At 50.9% G+C, this 25,282-nt stretch overlaps 1 protein-coding gene across 1 annotated transcript; it reads right to left on the bottom strand.

Moving 5' to 3' along the window:
• Window positions 1-3,764: 3,764 nt before the first annotated feature.
• On the bottom strand, window positions 3,765-24,193 carry SYNDIG1L (synapse differentiation inducing 1 like). The gene is made up of 4 exons (XM_031667984.1): window positions 23,895-24,193; window positions 7,169-7,643; window positions 5,707-5,847; window positions 3,765-5,550 (listed from the first exon to the last, which is right to left on the bottom strand). Exons 2-4 carry the CDS (start codon window positions 7,583-7,585, stop codon window positions 5,392-5,394), a joined length of 717 nt encoding a protein of 238 aa, XP_031523844.1. The 5' UTR covers window positions 7,586-7,643; window positions 23,895-24,193; the 3' UTR covers window positions 3,765-5,391.
• Between the last annotated feature and the right edge of the window lie 1,089 nt (window positions 24,194-25,282).

The following is a 25,282-nucleotide window of genomic DNA, read 5'->3' as shown; positions in this document are numbered from 1 at the left end:
AGGGGCAACATCAGGGCCGTTTAATCACCAGGGCAGTCAGGCATGGACAGGTGCGTTTGGGGGAGGGGCCCACTGTGTCAGCTGTTAACACTTAAGTTCCTGGAGCAGAGAGGTCTGGAGTTCTGGGGAGGGGCCAGGGAGGCAGGAGAGGGAACCCTGGGAGGATTTAGGGCTTGGCCTGTTTATCAACTACTGTGGAAGTATTTCACTATTCTGACAATCCCTGCAGCTGTGTCCACGGACCTGCTGTCTATCAGCCCTGTTCATGGAGAGGGAGAGATGGAGAAGGCTGCCGGGGTTCTGGGAGTGGGTTTCTAGTCCTTCCCACCATCAGAAAAATTCCTGTCACTCAGAGTGGGGCCAGGTCACTGTTGCCCCTTGGTCCATCCCCCAGGGTTCCTGGCCTGCCACCCTTAGGACACCCCTTTTTCCCTGGGACTGGGGAACAGTGAAGGGAGGCTCTCTTTCCACTCCTTTGCCCACAGTCCCCGTGGCTCCACTTGCCCAGCAGCTGCCCTGGACCACAGGCCAGATAGCCTCAGTTCCTGGCTCCTGTGTGGCTGCCCCCTCTGCCATCAGACCAGCCCCACACAGGGCCCATTTGGCCACCCTCCCTTATATCCCACGTCCCCTAGGTGAGGCCCTTTTCCATCCCATTCCAGCCTGGCCTGTAGGGGAGAAAGTTGAGATGGGGTTGAAGGGTGGGGGCAGCCAGAGCAGGTCCAACATCAGGTCCAACATGCGGGGACAGGGGATGGGTTCTTGGTGCAGGGCCCCCACTCTGCCGGCTGCCCCAACTTCCCTGTGCAGCAATTTCAGTTTCTATTTTGAACAGTTTGGGTTGGTTGCTTCTCTGCCTTCCTGCTGGGTGTTTATAGTGAGGAAAATAATTGGTAATATTTGCACAGATGTGCTGGCATTGCAGCTTGTCACGGGCACCTTTACCCAGGGGACCCTCCCTGCCCCCAGCCTGTCTCTGCCAGCCTGAGGAGCCAGCCTGAACGGGAGTAGCTGAAGCCCCTATGCCTCCCAGGGGCCTCAGGCAGCCAGACGCAGGCGGAGCTGGGAAGCAGGAGCCTCAAGTGCCCCAGGCATGCCAGGGGAAGAGGGTGGGTGGGCGTCTGATCAGGACAACGCTGGGATCCACAGATGGGTCCTTTCTAGGGGCTGCATGAGGGAGGTCCCCAGGGCTTTGTTTCTGATTCCATTTTCTTCTACAGAGCCTGAATTTGCAGCTGAGGGTAGGGATGGGGTGAAAAGGAGAGGGGCAGGTCCAAGGTTGAAAATAGAAAATTGTGGCCAGGCGCTGTGGCTCACACCTGTAATCCCAGCACTTTAGGAGGCTGAGGTGGGTGGATCACCTGAGGTCAGGAGTTCCAGGCCAGCCTGACCAACTGAAATCCCATCTCTACTAAAAACATGAAATTAGCGGGGCATGGTGCCGCATGCCTGTAATCCCAGCTACTCGGGAGGCTGAGGCAGGAGAATCGCATGAACCTGGGAGGCAGAGGTTGCAGTGAGCTGAGATTGCACCATTGCACTCCAGCCTGGGCGACAAGAGTGAAACTCCACCTAAAAAAAAAAAAAAAGAAGGTAGATAATTGTTTGGCTTCTCTTTCCGCCTCTCAAAGCCTGGAATAGCATTTCAGAGGGCTGGAAAGGAGGTGGGAATTGTGGACTGTGAGACTGCCTGCCCAGTCCAAGCAAGGCCTGGACCAGGGTACATGCTGCCGTGTGCCCTTTCCGGGGCCCCAGCCAGGCTGGTGATGGGTGGGACCACAGCGCAGGCAGGGCCAGGTGAGACTCCTCAGCCACTCCTCATGCCCCCTTCTCTTCTTCCTTTTTAAAAAATAATCTCTCTGTCTCTCTCTTTTTTTTTTTTTTGACAGGGTCTCACTCTGTTGCCTAGGCAGGAGTGCAGTAGTGTGGTCATGGCTCACTGCAGCCTCAACCTCCCAGGTTCAAATGATCCTCCTGCCTCAGCCTCCTATATAGTAGCGGGACCACAGGCATGCACCATCATCCATCACGACCAGCTAGTTTTCAAATGTTTTTGTGGAGATGGGGTCTCACTATGTTGCCCAGGCAGGTCTTAAACTCCTGGGCTCAAGCAATCCTCCTGTCTCAGCCTCCCAAAGTGCTGGGATTACAGGTGCGAGCCTCCTTCTTCACCTCTTATATGTGCACGTGGTGCATGTATGGGTGCATGTGTGTGCATACAGCTTTTGTGCATGTGTGGGCTGTGCCTGTGTACATGTGCATGTGTGTGCATAAAGGTTTGCGTGGTGCATGGCTGTGCCTATGTGTATGTGTATGCATGTGTGTGGGTACATGTATATGCAAGTGTGTGCATATATGTGGAGCATGTGCGTGTGAACGTGCATGCTCTGTGCCAGGGTTTGGCTTCTCCCAGAAGCCAATCCTGAGACAAGGGTTCAACTGTAGGCGGTTTATTGGGAGATGATCCCAGGAAGCACAGCTGGGGAGTAGGGAAGGAGGCAGGGAGAGGCAGTCAGCCAGTGAAGGGCATGTGTCAAGCAGAATGCTGCTGCAGGCAACTGAGCTCAGTCCCACCGGGGAGCCCAGGGAACCTGTGTAGAACACGACCGAAGCAGCCTTCGGTGTGAAGAGGTGAATGCAGAGGGGATCTAGGTGGGCACCAGCGCGTCTGCTGCTGGGTGGGTGGGTGTGGTGAATGTGGTGATATGCCACTTAGGGCCCCTTCAGGAAGGATTGACAGCTTTCCAGCTGCTGCAGGTCCTGGTAGCAAACAGTCTTCAGGGCAAATCTTTTCCAGTTGTCACAGCTGAAGACCATTGCCTTGCCTGAGGTCACACCCTCTTTCTGGGTGGCCCACATCTAATGACTGGTCAAGAGGGAGTAGAAAGATCTGGCTCTTCACCCCAATTTGGGTCAACTCTGGCTCCTCTGTGGGTTGGTCCAGCCTGTCATTCAGGACTGCATTGCAGCCTGACCTCTCCGTCTGCCCAGATCTGCCTCCTTCTCCACGCTTCTACAAATGTTATCCCAACAGCAGCCCCTCATATCCACCCCACAGGCTAATCTCTGTTTCTGGGGTTTGCAATCCATGCAGCATGTGTGTGTGCATACATGCATAGCTGTGTCTTACAAGTAGGTGCACACATGGATATGGGATGTGCATAACCTGCCTCCCCAGGGCCCTCCATCCAAGTGACCTAGAGGCCAGGCCAGTCCCTGTGCTGGCCCAGGCAGGCTCCTGGGGGCTCAGGTCTGAGAGGATATTGGAGATTTGGTGCTGAGCTGGGGCCTGAGGCAGGCAGAGATGCCTTCCTCTCCACATTGCCCAGGAGCAGCTCCTGGGATGGAAGAGATGGTGAACCCGAGAGCAGGAGGCAGGGGCATGGACTCCTTGGACCCCTCACACCCTGTATCCAACCTTGGTAGCCCTAGGCAGCTCCGTGGAGCCTCGGTCACCCTGGCTCACATCCCTTCCTTCCTGTCCTCCAAGGCTCTTGAGCCTAGAAGGGCTTTTATTTCAGGCATGGATCTTGCTTTGGCTTGCCTAGAGCAACCCAAATGCAGGCCATCACCCTACAGCCAGACTACTCCAAGCAGATAAGTCCTGAGATGGTGCAGACATTCTGGCCACAGCTCCTCCTAAGGCCCATACATCATGGGCTTGTCCTCTCCGGAGGCTGCTAGGGGTCAGAGCAGCAGACATAGCAATAGAATGGGATTCAGGCAAAGGCGGGGTAGGTGGCACAGCAAGAGACCTAGAGGGCACCAGGTGTTACAGAAACGTTTATTACAAGGATAAATCAGTACAATAATGGGATCTTAAAACTGCTGTGATGCAGGAGTGGAGGGCTGGGCAGTGCCCAAGGCAGGGGAGGACAGTGGGACAAGGGATGCTCAGTGGGGGAGCCACAGCCCTGGGTTCTATATGGGGCATGGGAATGACCAGGTTCCCACATCATGCACAGCAGGGGCCTGTAGCTTGAGTCCAGACAGGCCTGCTCACATTGGTGCTCCCCCCTTGCCTACCTGGATGTCTCTAAAATTCTGGATGTGCCCTAGCTGAGGGTGTTGAGAGCGGCCCTGAGCAGAGGTATCAGTGAAGATGTCCCAGGGGTAACCAGGTACCCACCACTGACCCCCTAGCATTCAGAGAAGGGAAAACATCATTGGTCTTTGAGAGACAGGTCTGACGTTCCTCCTTGAGTTGGTGGAACCTTTAGGAATGGCTGTAGTTTGACTCCAGCCCGGATGTTCCAGGCAGAATCCAAACAGCCTGGAAGTTTCCTGTGGAAGGCTCCTGCTACACCCCAGCCTACAAATACAAAGAATTATGTGACCAAATCCCTTAGATGAATTCTATTCATCCTAGGCCTTGCTCAAGGGACACCTCCTCCAGGAAGCCTTCCTAAGCACTGCTGACTACTCAGCAGGCCATTCCTTCCCTGAGTCCCTTCCCTCATCTATACTACTCCCTAGGGTCTCTCCTTGTTGCATTTTCTGCAGGGCTGGACCTAGGGCCCTGCACTCAGTGGCTGGTGAGCTGAGGGCACTCTCTGGGTCTAGTCTATTTGTGATGGCACCAGCTCATGGACTCCCAGGCAAAGCCCAGAAAAGGATGATGGGGACGGGGAGTGGGGGGACAGTAGGAAGACTCATGTAGTCCAGCAATATTTCAGGACTCTCTGTCATTGCAACTGCCTTTTGCACCCACATAAAGAAGCTCCAAGAACCTGCCCTTGGTTCAGAATTTACATACTGAGGTTCCTCTTCACTATCTAGAATCTACAGTGCCTCACGAGCCCATGGGGAGATAAGCACCCTGTAGAATCAGAGACAGCAAGAGGCCCCCTTGTCTCCACATATTTCCTTCTTGGCCTGCTGAGGTCTGGGCATGATGGGGCCAGAGAGTGGAGTTGGGGGAAGCTCAGGCTGTCCCCAGGTGAAGATCCCTGTGGGCTGAAAGGATTGGGACAGGTCTCCTTGTGCCCTGGGCACCCCCTTTCCTCCCCGTAACCTCCTGCTCTTTCTCTGTGGGGAGATTGGCAGGGTAGGTGGTGGGCTAGCTGTAGGGCAGGAGATCTTCTAGAGAATGGGCAGAATGGACTGAGCTAGGCCCCGCTGGGATGGCCTGGTGGGCAGCCCTGCCTTCTGCTTCCCGTCTGTAGCCTGGGTTAGAGAGTGGGGCCCCGGGCCCTGCTCTGGGGCTGGGAGCAGCGGGCAAGCAGAAGTGAAGGCTGAGCTCTGCAGGCTGCGGAATGGGGGTCTCCCCCTCAGCAAGCCACTCTCCCGGGATCATCTTCAGGGGCTGGGCCTTTCCATAGCGTCTGCAACCCCAAACCCCATTGCTTCCTCAGGTGGGCAGGGGAGTCAGGATGCAGGCCCTACTGGCTGCTAGCCATGGCCATTCTGGGACATGTAAGCTGCCAGAGCTACCACCACGGCCACGTAGAGACCGGCCCCCACGGCGATGGCGAGTGTGGCTAGGAAGAGGGCCCGGCGGGAGGTGGTGCTGGCCAGGCGGAAGTCCCCTTTGGAGATGGCCTTGCTGGTCTAGGGAGAGAAACACGCTGATGAACAGGAGTGTCCCCACACCCAGCAAAACAGCCCAGCCTGCCAGGCCCCTGACCCCATCCTGCAGACGCGATGCCAAGCCCTCAAGTAGAGGGATGGGCCAGGGAAGACCCCCTGGGCCCCAGGTGCTCTTACCCCCTGGGAGAAGTAGAAGGCAGCAATGCCCAGTGGCCAGAAGCAGCAGAGCATGGAGAAGAGAGTAAGGCCCAGGTGGTCCCTGGGAGGCAGCGTGAGGAAGTTGTCTTCACTTTCGCTCTCCGTTGAAGTGGCATCGCTCTGCAAAACAGTGGGGTTTAGTGACCAGGCCCAGGATCAGCCCCGCCCCAGCAGGCTGGAAGAGGTTTTTAAAAAGGCAATGCCCAGTGGCCAGTGACAGGCAGTCTCTTCTGCCGCAGGTGGGGGTGTAGGCTGGCCTTGGCACTTTCTACCAAAGCCTTAACAATGGCACAATGATTCCACTTTTAGGAATTTATCATGAGGAAAGAAGGCAAATACCTACATGAGGGTTGTTCATCATAGGATAGCAATTGTGAAAGAAGAGAAACGCTCTCAATGGGCTGGTCACAGCGGCTTACACCTGTAATTATAGCACTTTGGGAGGCTGAGGTGGGTGGATCACCTGAGGTCAGGAGTTTGAGGCCAGCCTGGCCAACATGATGAAACTCCCTCTCTACTAAAAATACAAAAATAGCTGGGTGTGGTGGCAGGTGCCTATAATCCCAGCTACTTGGGAGGCTGAGGCAGGAGAATCGCCTGAACCCGGGAGGCGGAGCTTGCAGTGAGCCGAGATCGTGCCATTGCACTCCAGCCTGGGTAACAGAGTGAGACTCTGTCTCAAAAAAAAAAAAAAAGAAAAGAAAAAAGAAAGAAACAATCTCAATGACCAGTGACCAGGAGACTGTGTTAATAAATGATGGAAGAACTTGCAATGGAAGACCGTGTAACCATTAACAATCACCTCTCAGGACTACATTAAATTACGTGGCGCAATACTCAAATATGTTGCTTAGAGAAATACAATCAGATTATAAAACTATGAACAGCAGGATTTCTTCTGGGGAGTGGGCTGGGGGAAAATGTGAATAAGAGACTTACACAATCATCCACCAAAATGTTATCTTTGAGTGCGCGGAGTTTAAATTATTTATATAATTAAGAAAACAAGAACAAGTGCTACTGAACAATGAAATAGGCACCTCAAAGCTCGTGTTTCTGAAAGCATGGGCTGTACCTGTGTCCCAAGTCCCTTTTCTTTGGTAGTATACAGATCCCTGGGCCCAAATCCAGGCCTATTAGATCTCAATATCTGGTGATGGGGCTCTGGGAACTTGCATTTTATTTATTTACTTATTTATTTATTTACATTTTTTTGAGTCAGGGTCTTGCTCTATCACCCAAGCTGGAGTGCAGTGGCGCAATCACAGCTCACTGCAGCCTCAACCTCCTGGGCTCAAGCAATCCTCCCTCTTCAGCCTCCTGAGTAGCTGGGACCACAGGCACACGCCACCATGCCAGGCTAATTTTTAACTTTTCTGTAGAGTCAGGGTCTCCTTGTGTTGCTCAGTGTGGAATCTGCATTTAAACCTCATGCACTCACCTCCTCTTCCTCCTGGTCGTCCTCCTGGTCCCGCAGCTCCTCTTGTACCCCGTAGGACACAGTCTGGATGGTGACATTCTCTGCAGCTTGGCCAGGTCCTGTGGGCTGCTCTGGGGGCCCCTCCTGGGGCTCCCTGTCCTCTGTGAAGCTGGTCTCACAGCTGCCTGCCCTGGGCTCCTTGACCTTGTCTCTCCCCAGGAGGCAGCTGGGCCGGTACCAGGCCTCTACGGCCAGCTGCAGGGACCCTGGGTCCAGGAGCTGGTGAGCTCCAGCAGGCCCAGCGCTGCCTAGGAGGTAGGAGTAGAGCTTTTCCTGGTAGGACCAGCTGGGTGGGGCCTCAGGGTAGGGATAGGGGCTGTGGAGGTGGGAGGGGCTCCTGGGCAGCAGCGGGTTCTGTAGTTCACTCAGACTTTCCATGGTTCTTGGGGCAGCTGCTGGGGAGGGGAGCCTGGGCCAGCCGAGCAGTCCTCAGAGCCTGTCAGAAGAGCAAGACAGACAAGCACTGAGGCCAAGGTACTGGAGGCAGGACGCAAAGTGGTGAAGAGCATGGGTTCTGCAGTCTGACTTGGCTCAAACCCTGCCTTTGCCCTTTGCAAGATGCGGGACCTGGAACTGGCTACTTCACTTCTCAGGGCCTCCGTTCCTTTGTCTGTGGATTGGGGCTGGCAGTAGTGCTTACCCCACAGAGTTGGCTTAGTCATTTGTCCATTCAACACATATTTATTGAGCATCAGCTATACGCCAGGCATTGTACCGGATGCTTGGGGTACCACGGTGAGAAAGATGAGAAGTAGGGAGAGGGAGCAGATGCATGCTTTGTCTTCACAAAACTTCCAGTCTGATGGAGAAGACAAGTGTAAAATCACATCTCTGTCCCGAAGAAGTACAGCAGGTGCATGTAAGCACACACAATGGGCAGAGCTGACACAGAGACCCAGGGAAGGCTGTAAAGCTGAGATCTGAAGGAAGAGTGTGTGCGGGTCAACGAGGTGAAGAGGATGGGGAACACGTTTCATGCAGAAGGAAGAATGTGTGGAAAGGCCCCGTGGCTGGATACAGGAGAAGGCAGGTGTGGTGCAGGGCACAGATGGAGGTGTGAGATGGGGTGTGGGAGCCAGACTGTGCAGCCCTGCTGGAGTCTAAGAGTAGGTGCTAGGGTGGGATCTGGGTCCTGAAGCCTTCCCCACGGCTGTGTGTAGGCAGTGGACTGGAGAGGGCTGGACTGACTGACCCCATTAGGGGCCCTTTGCTATGGCTGCAGGCAAGTGAAGATAACTGGGGTTCAGTGGTGGTACAGATGGAGGAAAGGGAACTGATCCTGGGAGATACTGACAGGACTCGGTGGCAGGTGGGATTTGGGGTTGAGAGAGAATTCATTCTAGGGTCGAATGGGAGTGCGCTGAGCCCAGAGCTTGGCACATGGTGTGTGCTCACAGCTGTCAGCTCTTACTGAGTGAGGATGCTTGCCCCTAGCAATGGTCTTAGAGGGATACACCTTAGTAACTTCCTCCCTAAGGCAAATTGAGACTTTCAGAAGTTCCTGCAGGATCTAAGGTGGGGCCTCCTGGGTGCTGAGGTCTGGACCTGCATATCCCAGCTGGAAGTATGGAGACACCCAGGGCTTCCTTTCCTCCTTCAGCTGCTCTGAGCACCTACTGACACCTGGGAAGCCACAACCCCCCACCCCACACACACTGGGGTGTGGCAGGTGCAAGTGGGGTATGCAGAGAGGGGAGGGGCAGTCTAGGGGCTCCGGGGACCTCCTGCTGTCTCCCTCCTTGGCCCATCGCAAAGCTGGAGGGTGATGGGGCTGTGTCTTGCCCTGGATTTCTAATCTGAAGATCGGGGATTCAGTCCTGGTCTTGAGGCTTTGGGCAGATCTTCGTGCCCTCTGTTTTCTTATCTGTAAGGTGTGGATGGTAATAGGGATTACCATCCATACATCCCCACAAAGTTGTTTTGTGGAGCCAAAGAGATGGCTGGGATGAGAATGTGTGGTAGATTTTGAGAGAGGGGGTTGCTGCCGCCCTGACTTCTGGGCTTCAGACCTTGGCGTCACCCACCTGGGGCCATGTCTGGCCTTCTAGCAGGACTCTGCTAAGGGTGAAGGGCAAAGTGCAGGGAGACCCTGCTGCTCCCAGGGCTGCCATTATCTAGTCTCCTTTCCAGTCCCAGGCCCCATGAGAATCCACAGCCAAATCCTGGAAAAGAGCAGTTTCTGCTTCTGCCCCAAGAGAAATGCCTGGATGCTAGGAAGCTGGCTCCTGAGAAACCCGAAGACAGAGCGTGGCTCCAGGAACAATGCCCAGGTATTGGGACAGAGCAAGGGAGGAGTGGGGCCAGGCAGGTCTGGGCGAAGACACTGAGGGTGTGTCCATGAGGGGTCAGGATCCTCTGGCTGACTTCCTAGGAAGTGGGGTGGGGGTTGTTGGCCGTATGAGGGCAAAGGGGCAAGAAGACACTGCCCATGGCTCTCAGCTGTGAACCCAAGAGTGGCTGCCTCTAAGCTGGGCTCCAAGAACATCTAACAAACAATCACGGGGGGACTCAGAGAAGGGGATGTGGCCCAAGCACCAGCTCCTCCGCCAGGGAGGGCATAGATGGTCTGGAGATGCTGGGCTGCCATGGGCCTCAGGGCCCTGCTGGTACATTAACAAGAGGTGAGTTCCATATAGGGTGTCACGCAGCTGTGGCAGACGCCTCTCCACAGGCAGAGATGGGGCACACAGGCTTGGGCAGGTCATGCAGGCTTGCATCATAGCTCTTCAGTGCTCACAAACGCAGGGCCTCCTCCTTCCTCTCTGGGGGTCAAAAATACCGGGAAGCCCTTGGATTATAGTGATGTGGAGGGCATGTTCCAGCAGGTGGGGAGCACGGAGTGCCCAAAGCAGAGGCCTTGCTGGGCTGGGCTTGTGGCTGGGCTCCTCTGGGCAGGTTTCCAGGAGGACTGATCTCTTCTGCCCTCCAAGGGCAGCTTTGGAGCCCCTGCCATGGTCTCCCTTCTCCCAGCAGATGTGACCACAGGTGTGGGGTTGAGGGCATGTGAGCACTGTAAGCTGTATGGAGTTGGGAGTCAGGTACACTGGGATTCCATGTCTGGTTCACCCCTTATTAGCTTTTTGATGTGGCCCCTCAGTTTCCCCAATGAGTGATTGCATGAAATGGCCACTGATGTCAATCAACTGTAGCACTAACATTCCATGATCCTGTGCCCCTGAGGAGCCCCACAGAAGTGAAGTCTTCTTGTTCTCTGCCCCCTTTTGAGGGTCGGTGGTAGGCAAACACATGCAGAGCCTAGTGAGGGGCACAGTCATCCCCTTCCCTACCATAGCCCCTTGATCAGGTTGAGGAAGGCAAAGGAAAGCAAGGCATCAGTTTTCCAGATGGGCAACAGAGCCATGGATTCACCTCCAGCTTCCTGACTGCCCCTGTACTGCCCCAGTCGCAGCCCTGCCCCTCCACCCCTGCCCATCTTGCCCACCCTCTGGGAATGGAGGACATGGCCCCAAAAAGTCCTCAGCCTCTCCCCCAGCTGACCATAATGTATGTCCCTTCAACCTGCAGCCTCGAGTCAGGTACACTGTGCTGTCACCATCCATGGGGGCTGAGGTATGCAGGGGCCTTGGGGTGGGAGTGGGCAGCCCCAGGGCCCACAGAGCAGATTATTGCATTTGACTCACCCTGTCCTACACTCTGCCGCACCAGGAGGACTGCCCTCCTGTCTGATCTCTCCAGGAGGGATGGAAAGATTCCTGAAGACCATAGGGGTATTTGAAGATTGCTTGTTCAAAGCAGGCAGGGGCAGCTGAATCCCAGTTCATCCCCTTATTCCCCCATCACTGCTCCTGTCAGACTTTCTTGGTCAAAGTACACCCAGCTGAGCCTCTGCAATCCCAGCCACACTTAGCCTTTCCCGGCTTTCCTCCTGCCTTGCACTCTGATGGTGCCTTTAAGCAGGGCTCAGCACAAAGACATATGGTCCTGGCTTTACACAATATGAAAAACTGGAAGCCACCTAAATGTCCAGCAATTGGGAACAAGTTAAATAAATTACTGTGCACAATACGGTGGTACGAGGCCTTCAAACAGGTTTACAGGGAGTAATGAGGTGAGAAAATACTCATTGCAGATTCAGTGAGAAAGAAGAAAAGAAAATGGTAAGTGCATGTAATCTCAACTCCACCAAAATGTCAAGAGTGATTATCTCCAGAGGTGGGAGCACAGGTGCTTTTCATTTTCTTTTTCACACTCTGGTTTTTCCGTTTTCCATATTTATTATTATTATTATTATTTTTTACAATGAACATGTACTACTTTTAAACCAGAAAAAAATTAAGTGCATAGATTTCTTCTGAGCCAAATTATCTAAAATCAGTTTAAAACCTCCTTAGGCTGAGGGGTTCTTTCTAGGTTTGGCAGCTGAGCACAGCATTAAAGCCTGCCCCTACATACACACATGCACACACACAGACACACACACTCACACCCACACACACCTCTGCTTCCATGAAGCAATCCGAGTTAGGAGCAGCTGCATCTGCTCACAGTCCAGCCAAGGGTCATGGTTCTCTATACAGCTCATACTCACCCCATATCTTACTAGGGCCACATGGGGAGTTCGCGGACCTGATCCTGGAGACCCAGCACAGAGTCCTGACCAGAAGGAGAGGGTGGCAGGTCCCCAGACACAGTCTTCCTGCTCTAGGCTTGGCCTGGCATTTCAGCCCATTCCTTGGGTCTGCCTGTCCCTGTTCACTGGAGTAAGGGACCAGCATTCAGAGCAGAACAATTATCATCACCACCATTGTGGCTTTGTCTTCCCTGGACAGTGTGTGCCTTCCAGATCCTGTGTGGTGACCTGAGGACCTGTGGGTGAGTGTTCCCACGCGCGCGCGTGTTTATGCATGAGTGCGTGTGTGTGTGTGTGTGTACACATGCGTGTGTGTACTCTGCTTCAGAGGAAAGATATGAGAGGATCTGGAATTCTGAAGCTAATATTACTCCAAATTGTGCAGCTAGGGCTGTGGGTCTGCGTCCCACAATGGGAGAGGGAGAGAAGGTGGTTCTGAGGCCACAGCACCCAGGTTGTCTTTTTCTGAGCTGAGAACTTAGCTGGGCCCGAGGTTTCCCACTCCCTGATTTAGGGATGGAGAGCACACTGCCACCTTCTAGACCAGGGGCAGGAAACCATTCAGGAATCCGCTGGAGTCCAATTACAGCCTCCTGCTGAGTCCAATTGCACTGGAGTTCAATCATACAGTGTGACATTGGTTTGCTTATCTGTCAAAAGTATGAGAGATTTAGGAGGAGTTGATTTTTAACACTGCAGCTCAATAGGACTCTAGGATTTTATTGGGAGAAGAAGAATAACTTACACTTACTGAGTTTTTGACCATGTGCCGGGAACTGTTCTAAACGCTCACTTTGACTCTAGATTCCCAGTGGGAGAATAACAACAGGATAGAGGGCTTCCTTTTTCAGCCGGGTCAGACTAAGTCATGTCACGCCAAACCGCCAATAACAGCTAGAAAAGTGGTGTGTGGTGGGTGGGAAATATGAAGGCTTCAAGGGATCAAGAACTGGAGGGTCAGAATGCCAAGATCCCAGAGGAAAGAGAAACACAGAGGCGAGCCTGACACTTGGCACTGCATTTTCCTTTGAGGTCTTTCCTGATTCCTAAGGGGCAGCTTAGAGGCTGCTTTTCCAGAAGCCTCAGGGCTGGGGTGAAAAATTGGAGGTCAGGGCCTGTTAAGGAGGAGGGCCCTCAGTAAACACCCTGGTTTTCAATTGGGACCACTTTAGGGCTACATGCTGGAAGTAGGAGCAACCCAGAAACAAACCAGCCCTCACAGCACTGAAACCAGGCTTTGAATCAGCTCCACCCCTTGTAGGATGAAGGCGATATGCACACAGCCCAGCTGCCTGCCAGAAGCGAAAGTTGTCTCAGGGCAGGGGTTCTCAAACTTCAGCATGCATCAACATCACAGGGAGGATCTGTTAAACCTGGATTGCCGGATTTTACCTTTACAGTTTATGATTCTTGGGGTGGAGCTTGGGAATTTGCATTTCTAACAAGTTCCCAGGTAGTGTTGATGCTGCTGGTCGAGGGACCACACTTTAAGAACCACTGCTCTGATAGTCATTGAAAAAAGAGTAAAAAAATGTATAACCGCTATGGGGAATATGAACTAATAAAAATACTTTCTTTTTTTTTTTTTGATACAGGGTCTTGCTCTGTGTCCCAGACTGGAGTGCAGTGGCCTGATTCCCGCTCACTGCAGCCTCGACTGCCTGGGCTCAAGTGATTCTCCTATCTCAACCTACCAGGTAGCTGGGACTATAGGCATGTACCACCATGCCCAGCTAATTTTTTGTATTTTTTGTAGAGACAGGGTTTTGCCATGTTTCCCAGGCTGTTCTCAAACTCCTGGGCTCAAGTGACCCTCCCACCTTGGCCTCCCAAAGTACTATCCAAAAGGAGGCAAGAAAAAATAGAAAAAGGAATATAGAATAGGTGAGACAAATAGAAAGTAAATAGTTAAGATGTTAGGCCTATAACCAACTATATCAGTAATGACAATGAATGTAAATGGAATAAAATTGCCCATAAAAAGACAAAGATAGTCATATAGTGTTTTATTCCACTTATATGAAAGTCTAGGAGAGGCAAAACCACAGTGACAGAAAGCAGATGGGTAGTTGCTCAGGGCTGGGGGGAGAAGAGGGAATTGATTGGAAAGGGGCCTGAGGACTTTAAGGAATGTCAGAACTATTCTCTCTCTCTTTTTAAAATGTTTCTTTTTGTTTTGTTTTATAATTTTAAATTTATTGTTTCCTTTATATTTCCTTTTTCCACATGTTCTAATATTCCATCACTTGGTCGTGGTCGTGATTATAGGACTGCATATATTTCACAAAACAAATTGAATCATACACTTAAAATTAATGAATTTTGTCATGTGTATTATACCTCAAAGATGACTTAAGAAGGACAAAGAGGCTAGGCATGGTAGCTCACATCTGTAATCCTAGCATTTTGGGAGGCTGAGGTGGGTGGATCACTTGAGCCTAGGAGTTCAAGATAAACCTTGACAATATAATGAAACCCCATCTCTACAAAAAATAAAAAAATCAGTCAGGTGTGGTGGTGCACACCTGTAGTCTCAGCTACTTGGGAGGCTGAGGTGGGAGGATTGCTTGAGGCCAGGAGGTCAAGGCTGCAGTGAGCCATGATTGCGCCACTGCACTCCAGCCTGGGCAACAGAGCAAGACTTTGTCTCAAAAACGAAACCAACCAACCAACCAAACAAACAAACAAAAAAGATAGATTGAACTTAAAAAAATATGCTGCAACTAAGCAATGAAACTTAAATGTGAAACTCCAAAAAGGTTAAGAGTAAAAGGATGGAATAATAATGACACCCCGTGCTTACTAAGTTCTTACTGTGTTCCAAACACTGTTCTAAATGCTATATATCATCTCATTTAATCCTTACACTAGCCCTGTCAAGTCTATGTCATCATCATCTCCATTTTACAGCAAAAGACACTGAGGCATAAGGAAATTGTAGGTGCCCACAGCACACAGCTGGTGAGTGGGGAGCTGTACATGAACCTTGGAAGTCTGACGTCAGAGTCATGGTACCCAAATGCCACTATGTATCAGCTACCATTATTGAGTGCTTGTTTTGTTCTGAATGCCATGCCAAGTGCTTCAAATGGGTTATCTCATTTAATCCATTCTCTTTAATGTGTGGGGAAACTGGGGCTTAGAGAAATTAAATTGATTTTCTGAGATCACACAGCTAGAGAGTGGCAGAGCTCTATTTGACCCAAGTCTGTCTGACCAGAGTGCATGCTTTTAGCCACTAAACAGATGGAGGGATGGGAGAACAGAGGTCCTGGCAAATGAGATAAAAGGGCTGGCCTGAACAGGACCATGTTCTCCAGGATTTGCTGTAGGGCTGACGCCTTGAGGAGGGTTGCTGTGTGCACTGCCTGGTGGGCTCTGACCTGAATGGGAGGAGGCATCATGAACACTGTTAAAGAGAGGCCAAAAGGACAGTGTGATGTGTGTGACCAGGAGTTGGCTCACACCCTGGGATGGGGTCAGCCTTTATCAGAACCCTGTAAAATGGTAACAGCTGCTATTTATTGCATCCTCCCATGAAGTGTTCCATGTGCTTTATCTCAAAACTTTACAACAACAAATGAAGCCGGTTATTATTATTCCCCATTGTTTAGATGAGGAAACCAAGGCTCTGAACTTGCCCAAGATTAAATAGTGACAGACTGGATTTGACCCAGGTTTGATTTAGTCCAAAGCCTGGGCTCTGACTTCCCACTCCTTTCAGGGCATAACTATATGGAGCTATGCGATAAGTGGATATGGAGGGTTGTGATATGTGGTAGGGGTGAGAGTGGTGAGGAGTTGATCTTCAATGAGTTAAAACTAGAGTCCTAAGTGCCAGGAATGAGAAATTGGAGTGTTAAAAGAAGATTAAGAGATTTAGGGTGATTTAGCAGGGCATACCTGTATGTGGAGGGTTGTGATAAGTGGTAGGGGTGAGAATGGTGAGGAGTTGGTTTTGAATGGGTTAAAACCAGAGTCCTCAGTGACAGGAATGAGAAATGGGAGCATTAAAAAAAGATTAAGAGATTTAGGGTGATTTAGCAGCCCAGGGGTGGCTGCATAGATAACCCCAAGGTCTGGATTCAAATAAATACCGAGGCTTTGTGAAGAAGTTGAGATACTGACCACTATCTCTCAGTGCAACAAGAGAGATTGCTTTTAAACTGAGAGATAAAAACCAGAACTTCCTAATCGGGCAGAAGATTAAATGTAAATGATTAAAATCCAGGGAAAAGGTGAAATCTTTAAGAACAGGCGCTAGACCATCCTCTAATCAGATCATGTATAAACTGTTCTGTAAACTGTGAAGTGTTGTGACTCTAGTGGCTGTTTGTTGATGGCTTGGCGCTGGGTTTGAAGATTTCTGGCTGGTGATAAGCGAGAGGGCCACCAAGCCAGCTTGGAGTCATTAGCTGCAGCTTGCTGCATTTGAGAATAAAGGGAGAAAGAGCCAGGGGTGGCAAGGGGGGCGAGGTTGGCAGAGTCAAAGAAAATGGGGAACTGAGCTTTCTTTGTTTCAGTTTGCCTTCTCAGCAAGCCTAACACAATTGATTATCCTTTCTCTCCATCTGTCTCCAACTGTTCCTAATTCCTGATCCTTCCTAATGGCACTTAAACATATCGTAGTCTCCCTCACTTAAAAAATAAAATCATTGTGATGATTGTAAAATCTGGCTGCAAATAATTTGACACTCTTTCTAGGAAGATTTAGGGAGTCTATGCCCTTCCTCCCTAATCTGAGTGGGCTTACAACTGCTTCAACCACAGAGCACAGCAAAAGTGATGCTATGTGACTTCTGAGGCCAAGCCATAAAAAGCCATCTTTCACCTTGCTCGTTGGAACACTCGCTCTTGGAATCTTGAGCCATTCTGTAAGTAGTTGGATGATTCTGAGGCCACCATGCTGGACATGTGTGTATAGATGCTCCCATCGATGGAAACTGCTGAGCCCAGCCTCCTCATCATCCCCAAGATGCCAGACATTGTGAGTGAAGCCATTTTGGGTTCTTCCAACCAGTCTATCTGTCACCAAGTGACCTCTGTTAATGCCATACAGAGTGGAATGATCACATAGCTAAACCCTGCCAGCATTTCTGACCCTCCGAAGTCGTGAAATGTAACAAAATGTCTGTTGTTTTAAGCCACTAGGTTTTGGGGTAGTTAGGCAGCAACAGATTACTGGCACATAATTCCCCAGTGCCATTCCCCCTTTCAGCTCCTGTCCCCCTCTCTTCACTTCCCATCCTTGTTTGTCAGAAGTTCCACTCACATTGGGATGCTCTAGCTCTCAGCTCAAAGGTCACTTCCTTAGAGAGGCCATCCCTAATTCCTCAGTCTAGATTTCGCCTCCCTGGTTATCTGCTCTTCGAGGCTCCATGCTCCTTGCCTCAAAGTGCTTATCACAGTCTCTATTTATATATGTGTGATTCATTCATTAGTGTCTTTCTCCTTCACCAGACTGTGAGCTCCAGCGGGTGATAACGGTCTGTCTTGCTCCTCCCTGCATCCCCTTGGGTGGCGTATACTAGGCACTCAATAGACAGTGCATCTCATGAATGGATGAGTTAATTAGTGAATGGGTGAGCTAGGTATACTGAGATTCTCTGGGAAGAAAGCACTTTCCAGGATTTGGGGTGGATGGAACACATCTGGCTGAGGCACATTTGGTTCTGCACAATAAACATTTCTTGAACAATTACTTCAGGCCAGTTATTGGGTTGCAAAAATAAACCAGAAGTGGCACCTGCTGTGAGGAAGGGTAGGAAACACAGACTAGCAAATACAAAGTTTCAACAGATGGAGTAAGTTGTGTTAGCAGCACACAGAATGCTATGGGTGCATTGATAAGGGACCCCTATCGTGAGATGGCAGCAAAGGTGATGGTGAGAGCTAGGAAGAGGCTTCTCAGAGCTGGTGACTTCTGAACTCAGTCTTGAAGGAAAAAGTAATAGGAATCATCTAGGTGAGCAAATGAGAGAAGGGCATTTCCAGCAGAAGTTATAGCAAAAAGGCATTGGGTAGTGGTATGGAGGGGAAGTCAGGGTGTTTGGTAGTGATGGAATGAGGCAGGAGAGGTGGGAAGGCCTCCCATGCCATGCAGAGGAGCCTTGGGGAGCCAGTGATGGGTGTAGCAGGGAAGTTCTATAGTCATGCCTATGTTTTAGACAGAGCACTCTGATGGGCAGCAGGGGATAGAAAGGATTTAAGGTGGGTGAGAATGGAGGCTAGGAGTCCTGTTAAGAAACTACTGTAGGAATGCAGGCAGAAGGCCCGGAGCAGTGGCTCATGCCTGCAATCCCAGCACTTTGGGAGGTCAAGGCAGGTGGATCACTTGAGGTTAGGAGTTTGAGACCAGCCTGGCCAACATGGTGAAACCCCATCTCTAGTAAAAATACAAAATTAACCAGGTGTGGTGGTGCGCACCTGTAATCCCAGCTACTCGCGAGGCTGAGGGAGGAGAATCGCTTGAACCCAGGAGGCGAAGGTTGCAGTGAGCCAAAATCATGCCACTGCACTCCAGCCTGTGTGACAGAGTGAGACTCCGTTAAAAAAAAAAAAAAAAAAAAGCAAGCAAAAGAGGATGAGGACCTGAAACTGATCTGTGGCAGAATTGAAAAAGAGGAAGAGTCAGATCTAAGGAGCACTCAGAAACCTAAATGAACAGGAATCTGTGGGTCACTAGAAGTGAGGAAGAGGAAGATGACAAAAGTGACTCCCAGGTTTCTGGCTTTGTCAACCAAATAGAAGGCCATGCAACCACTTGAGACAGAAAGCCTAGGGGGAGGCTGCCGGTTCAAGAGGGTAGCCTAAGCACAAACCACCACCTCTTTTCCTTCTTAAGTTTCTATGAAAATGACAGGATGTATATCTTTTACAAGAATAAAATCATAATAAATGTGGAAAACAAAAAAGAATTATATCAGTGGGCCAGAAATTCCTGGAGATAAAGAGCAGATGAGATTCCTTGGTGAGGAAATCAGTGTAGAGAATCTTGTAGGCCCAAACACTGGAGGTAAGAACAACTGCCGTTCAGAAGAGAGGCCAGCTGTGGAAACAAACTTAGCCAACTTCAGAGGAAATTCACATTAGCTGCCTGTTCTAGTCAATGCCGTCCTTCATTCCTAAGTATAAATGGACAACAAAAGATAATAAAAAACAACTACAGGAAAATAAAAGAGAAGGATTAAATAAACAAATACAACAAATGACCCAATAAGATCCCAAATCATTCAAGTTACAGAAAAAAACTTTGAAAAAAAATTTTTTGAATTCATATCCTCAGGCAGATGTAAGAGAACACTGCATCTATGAAAGAATAACAGGTTACTATGAAAAAGGAGCAATTCAAGAACATGAGCATTTTGGAAATTAAAAATAATCGCTGAAATTTTCAAAAATTCAATGAAAAGACTGGATAATAGAATAGGCATAGATAAAGTTAGAAGACCTTTCAATGTAAAAAAAAAAAGTTAATAAAATTATCTAAGACATAGAGCAAAAAGACAGAAAGATGGAAAAGGTAAAAGAAAGGTAAGGGACATGCAGGAGAGTCCCAGGAGGTCCAACATCAATCTAATAGGAGTTTCAGAAAGACACAACAGAAGTAGAGGAGGAAAATAATAATTAAAGAAGCAGAAGCATCAAGTGTTTCCTGAACTCAAAAAAAAAAAAAAAAAAAGAATATTTAGATTAAAAGGCCCACTAAGTACCAAGCTGGAAAAATGAGGCACACAAACACACACACAGAAGAGCAGGATGGGGAGAAGTGGACGAGTTTTGTTTTAAAGTGTGTTAAAGAGTAGAAACTCTGCCTGGCAGCTGGATGTATGGAGTCAAAGCCCTAGGTAGTGTTCAGGGCCAGAATGAGATTTGAGAATCATCGAAGGACCTTTGGAGAGAGAGAAGAGAAGGGCAGAAGAGAGAACAGAAAAGGAGAGGAGAAAGCTCATGGGGGAACTCAGGAAAGACAGATTATACAGGTAGAATACTTCTTGGCTCCCACAGGAGGTTTCTTAGTCACTGTCTTCCAGAGAGAATCAATTGCCCCCTTTCCACCCCCTGCCACCCTGGGCTCCTATGGGCCAGACTGGCCTCTCCTTTAAAGCATAATCCACCTGCCTGGGAGATGGGCTTGTGGCTGACAAGGGTGAAAATTGCTGACAGGATTGGGATGGTGGCTCCGCTACTCAAATCAGTCCATTTTCAGGTGGAAATCAAATCTTTTTTCTTATTGAAACAACCTGTCTCTCTGCTGAAGCAGCTCATTCCCAACCACTTAGAAGCAAACAGCACATCTAATGGCGGAAGATAACACACCTAATGGAGAGTTTCAGCATCCGGCCCCACTCCCTGCTTGGTTTGCTTGCTGGGTGATGGGGGTGGGAGCAGCTGCAGGGAGGAAGAAGACAGAATAAGAGAAGAGGTAAGAGAAATGAGGGCTTGATATAAAGGGCGGGGGTGAAGATCAGTCTTTAGCGTCCCCTGGCTTGCAGCAGAGGGGACCTTGCCCCATACGGGATGCCAGCTGAGTCCCGGAGAAGGGAAAGGGGTTGGAAAACGCAGAAGGTTTAGAGAACTGGGATGTTCCTTCTCCCAGGCTGAAGGCTGTTCCTCCTGCTTCTGTCTCCCCGGTGTACTTTGGAGCTGAAAGCCCCTCTAGGATTCACAGATGAACTGGCTTTTGGACTTGAAGGTAACCAATGATATGCAGATATCTCTGGATATTCTCTGCCTCTGCCATTTTGTGTGCATCACGCAGGGGAAGGGACCTGCATGTGTGTATTTCAATGTTTTAATCTCTCTCTTCACACACACACACACACACACACACACACACACACACACACACAATTTCTCTCTCTCTTTTTTTTCCTTTCTTTCTTTTTTAAGACAGGGTCTCCCTCTGTCGCCCAGGCTGGAGTGCAATGGCACGATCTCAGCTCACTGCAGCCTCCACCTCCCAGGCTGAAGCAATTCGTGCTTCAGCCTCCCAAGTAGCTGGAATTACATGCCTGGCTACTTTTTGTATTTTTAGTAGACATGGGGTTTCGCCATGTTGGCCAGGCTGGTCTCGAACTCCTGACCTCAAGTGATCTGCCCGCCTTGGCCTCCTAAAGTGCTAGGATTACAGATGTGAGCCACTGCTCCTGGTCACACAATTTCTTAATGACCATGTTGCATTTATTCTTCCTCTTTCTCAGCTCCCCCCAATCCCTGCCCCTAAGATCACCCAATCATGAGCGATGTGCCAGGGTTGACTCCTTTCTTCCCTTTGAGGCCTTGTAGAAGGGCCCAGAATAAAAGCCTCAGCAAGGAGGGAACAAGAAGGGAACACAGGAAGCAGCCAATGGGTAGTTTTCCCTGGTCAGGAGAGGAGCCAGATGTCATCTGCCTGGGTGACCAGAGATGCCCTGCACCCTGACAGCTCTGGGAGTGGGGTGTCCACCCAAACAGCTGCAGAAGGAAGGCTGGTGTATTGTCCTCACCCCAGTAGCAGGCCAGCTCCCCTGCAGACCAGCCTTGCAGAAAAGAAAGCACCTCGCTAGCTTGCTGTTGCTGCTGCTGCTGCTGCCGCCACCACTTTGTTATGAGGGTTAGTGACTGTCCATTAACTCCAGAGAGCTGATTTTTGCCAGTGCTGCACCAACAGCTGGGAGCCAGAAAGCAATGATGTGAGGAGGGGGAGACTGGTCCCCCACCCTGGCTGGGCACTCACAGTGTAATTCGGGGAGGTCACTGGCATGGCTTACTCAGCTCTACCGAAATGTCAATTAGCTAAGGTTTTTCTGAGCATTGGCTGGGTCTGCCACAGTTGAGGGAAATTATTATCAGAGAAACTCACTTTGTGTGTGTGTGTGTGTGTGTGTGTGTGTGTGTGTGTATATATATATATATCTCACACATATAAATTCTCTGTAGGGATGGATCTTTCCTGCCTGTCCCCTCCTCTGGTCTTCCTAGGAGGGAGATCACAGCCAGGCAGGGTCCCTGGTAGGAGATGGCCAAGGGTGGGGTCCCTGGCCCTTTGTTACTCACAAGAGATGGTGGTGGTGGTGGTGGCAGGGATGATGGGGTGGTGGTTCCTGGCCTTTGGGCTTGGAGGCAGGAGCCCCTCTCAGTTCAGTCACTCTGAGTCATACTCATGGCTTTCCCAGAGAAATAAGAAAGAGAGGGGGTTCTTAAGAAAACATCAGAAATATAAATGGCTTTTTCTGGTTCCTATTGCTCACTTTCACTCCATTCATAAAATCCAGTTCATTACTAAAAGGTCATTAACTTAGTTGTCAAACCAGGTTGATAAAGCTGGCATCCTGTATTCAAGCAGAACTGAGGGGTTTATGGGCCTCAAGAAAGCCCTACAGAATATCAGGGCTTGAAATCTTAACTCATCTAGCCCAACTCTCTTCTTTTACAGATGAGAAAAATGAACCCCCAGAGGGGAATGGACCTGCCTGAGACAGTGGCAGATCTGTGACCAGAACACAGGGCTTCTGACTCCCGGTTAAATGCTTTTATTCTGATACATTTTAACTTTTCATTCCCTCATTTTACACCCGATTACGATTACCGAGTCCTTACTATCTTCCAGGTGCTGTTGGGGAGGGGATCATGAAGGGAGGCAAAGAGATGAAAACAACACAATTCCTGCCTTCAGGGAGCTGTTTCCTTAGATCTGTGGTTCTTAGGGAGAAAATATAAAAACCTGTGAGTCAGACTCTCACCTTATATTATCTCCTATAGGTGATGATGGAAGAGGAGAAGAAGAGAGGACACACTTTTTTCTCCTTAAGATTTATAAGTTTGGCTTCACTGATTCTGAGACCCCAGGGTGGCCAAGGACAAAGGGAGAGATATGGCCACGCTGGGAGAAGAGGGAGTAGGGGTGATAATAATCAGGTCACTGCCAGCAGGCCTGATTAGGGGTTAGGAACAGTGACAGCAGCTCACACTGGTATGGAGATGTACAGGTGGCAAGCCTCCAATCAGGTGCATTGTTTTTCATTGGATCCCAAGGCAGTTCCCTGAGGTGAGCAGAGCATTGACCTTATCCCCACTCTAGGGGTGAGGAGGATGAGGTTGAGAGAGCTTAGGGAACTAGCTAAAGCCAGTAAATGCCAGCACCCAGCCAGGAACTCCTACTCTAGTGCTCTTTCTACCTCTGGGAGTGGGGAAGTTGGGTTGGGTTGGAGGGTGGGGATAAAGCAGTAGAAAGAAGCGGTCAGCCACAAGGATAGGCCAAGTCTTCGTCCACGCAGTTTTATTTTGATCGCTACATTCTGCCAGTCATAGAGAACTCTGCTCTGAAGAACTAGAAGCACTTTGCAGGCCCGAATGAGCTCATTCAGCGCACTCTTGCCAGAAAGAGAGAGAATTCCAAATGGAGGCTCTGTCTAGGGTCACCAGCACATAAGAGAAAACAGGACCCAGGTTCCCTGACTCTTTGCCCTCATGCGCCAAGAGATGTGACGCAAATCCTGCCTGCTTCTGTGAGCATCAAGAGTGTCATAGGAAAAAAAAAAAAAAAAAAAAGAGGTATCTTCCAGGACCTCCTTCCTTCCCTGAAGAAATGGGTTAATGCACATCCTAAGGGGCCTCGGCCCAAGAGCCTATCCCTTGGCCCAAGAGCCATTTCCAGGGCAGAGAAATCTCAGAGCAGGGAGTACCACAGCCACCTCCGTCACCCCTGTGAACAGGTTTAGGTGCGAGAAGAGGGGAGCTTAGTGAAGCCTGCTCAGATTTTGCTAGTGTCGCAAAACGTTGGTAGGGATTGGGGTATCAGGGAGTCTGAGGCTCTAATCAGTATTTCTTGCCGTCAGTAGGCAGGATGTCTAGGAGCTGCCTGAGGTCAGGGTCAAGGCCTCGTGTTGCGAGGTTGTGGTGTCTTGACCCCAGTTCCTGAGCCCCCTCCAGCACCCCCAGCCTGCAGGGTGAGGGGTAGGGAGGGACGAAGTGCAAGCCTTGGAGGAGCGCAAGGTGCGGCCAAGCAGGGAGTCAGAGCCCCCAGCCCCGAGAGGGCTCCCGTGCCCTCCCAAGCTCACTCCCGACTCCGCGCCTAGCTCTGCGCTCCCGCGGCGCCCCCAGACCGCCCCTTACCTGTCCCGCCGCGGACGGTCCCGCCTCCTCCGCGGGGCTCGGGGGCTCGGCATGGGCCGGTGAACGACGGCTCCCCCGCCTCGCGGTCGCGGTGGAACTCCCAGGAGGGCTCCCCTGCTCCCGGCCCCGCGTCCCTGAGCCGCCGCCGCTTCAGCACCGCGGACAGCTCCCGCCCGCCGCCCGCCGCCGCCGCCCGCCCCTCCCCGCGCGGTCCCGGGAGCCCCGCATCCTGGCCGGGCCCCGCCGCCGCCGCCGCCGCGCAGCCCTCGGCCCGGCCCGAGGCGGCTCCGCGCCGACTTGGGAGAGCAGCGAGGAGGGTCCCCCTCCTCCCCGCCTCCCGCCGCCGCCGCCGCCGCCTCCCTGTCGATTCCGTGCTCCGTGCTCCCTTCCACGCTCCGGAATCAGCCCACCAGGCACTCCGGACCCGGCTCCGGGGCGGGGCGGGGCGGGAAGTCGGAGAGCCTAAAGGAGGCGGCGAAGCGAGGGGCGCGCTGCTGGAACCCGCGTACCCGCTTCCTGGAGCCGAGCCCTCTTTCCCAGCCCTTCTCTCCCCTCCTCCCGCGCACCCCAGAGCGATGGGAGGCCCTTGGGCTTCTTGAAGCATTTTGGAGCTCCTGGGCTCCCAAGCCAGCCCTGAGTTTTTAACATTGATCTGCCCTAAAAAGAAAAACAAACAGAAAGCATTTATTGAGCACCTACTATATACCAGACACCAAGCCCGATAATGTATTTAATCAACATAAGCTCGTTTAATTTTCTTAACAACTCTATGAGGCAATATAGTCCCCTCCCCCTTCCCCTCCCCCCCCCCCCCCCCAATTTTGCAGACGAGGACTCTGGGCTCACAGGGATGAAATCGCATGATTGGGACATTCAGTGCTGTGCTGGGAAGGGCACAGGTTTTAAAGCTCATGGACCTAAGTTTTGGTCCTAGGGTCCCACTTGCTGTATAACCTGGAGCAAGTTACCTAACCTCTTAAAGCCTCAGGTTTCTCATGGACAAAGTGAGGGGTCATATGACGACAATGACATGTGTGACACATTGGCACTCAATAGGCCCGCAGTGAGTGAGCGTCCCCCTGACTTTTCCCAGCAAGAGCCCTGAGATCCGAATGCAGGCCTTTGGCTGCTTTGTCTCCACCCTGTGCTGTTCTTTATCCACCTCCGCCTCAGTTTCCTTTTTTTTTTTTTTTTTGCATGGGGATGCCCTATCTTGAGTGTTACTAGTGGATGAACCTATTCTTCGAGTGCCTTCACAAGGTCTTGAGTCTCACCAAAGTCCGAGGAGGTCAGGAGGAGAGAGTATTCTCATTTTCTGATGGTAAGTGTAGGTTTGCAAAGTAAACCCCAGAGCAGGCTGCAGCTGGGGCTGGAAGACACAAGGAACC

The sequence above is a fragment of the Papio anubis genome, chromosome 7 (assembly GCF_008728515.1).
Source record: "Papio anubis isolate 15944 chromosome 7, Panubis1.0, whole genome shotgun sequence".
Taxonomy (NCBI): Eukaryota; Metazoa; Chordata; class Mammalia; order Primates; family Cercopithecidae; genus Papio; species Papio anubis.
This window is presented reverse-complemented; position numbering and strand designations above follow the sequence as displayed.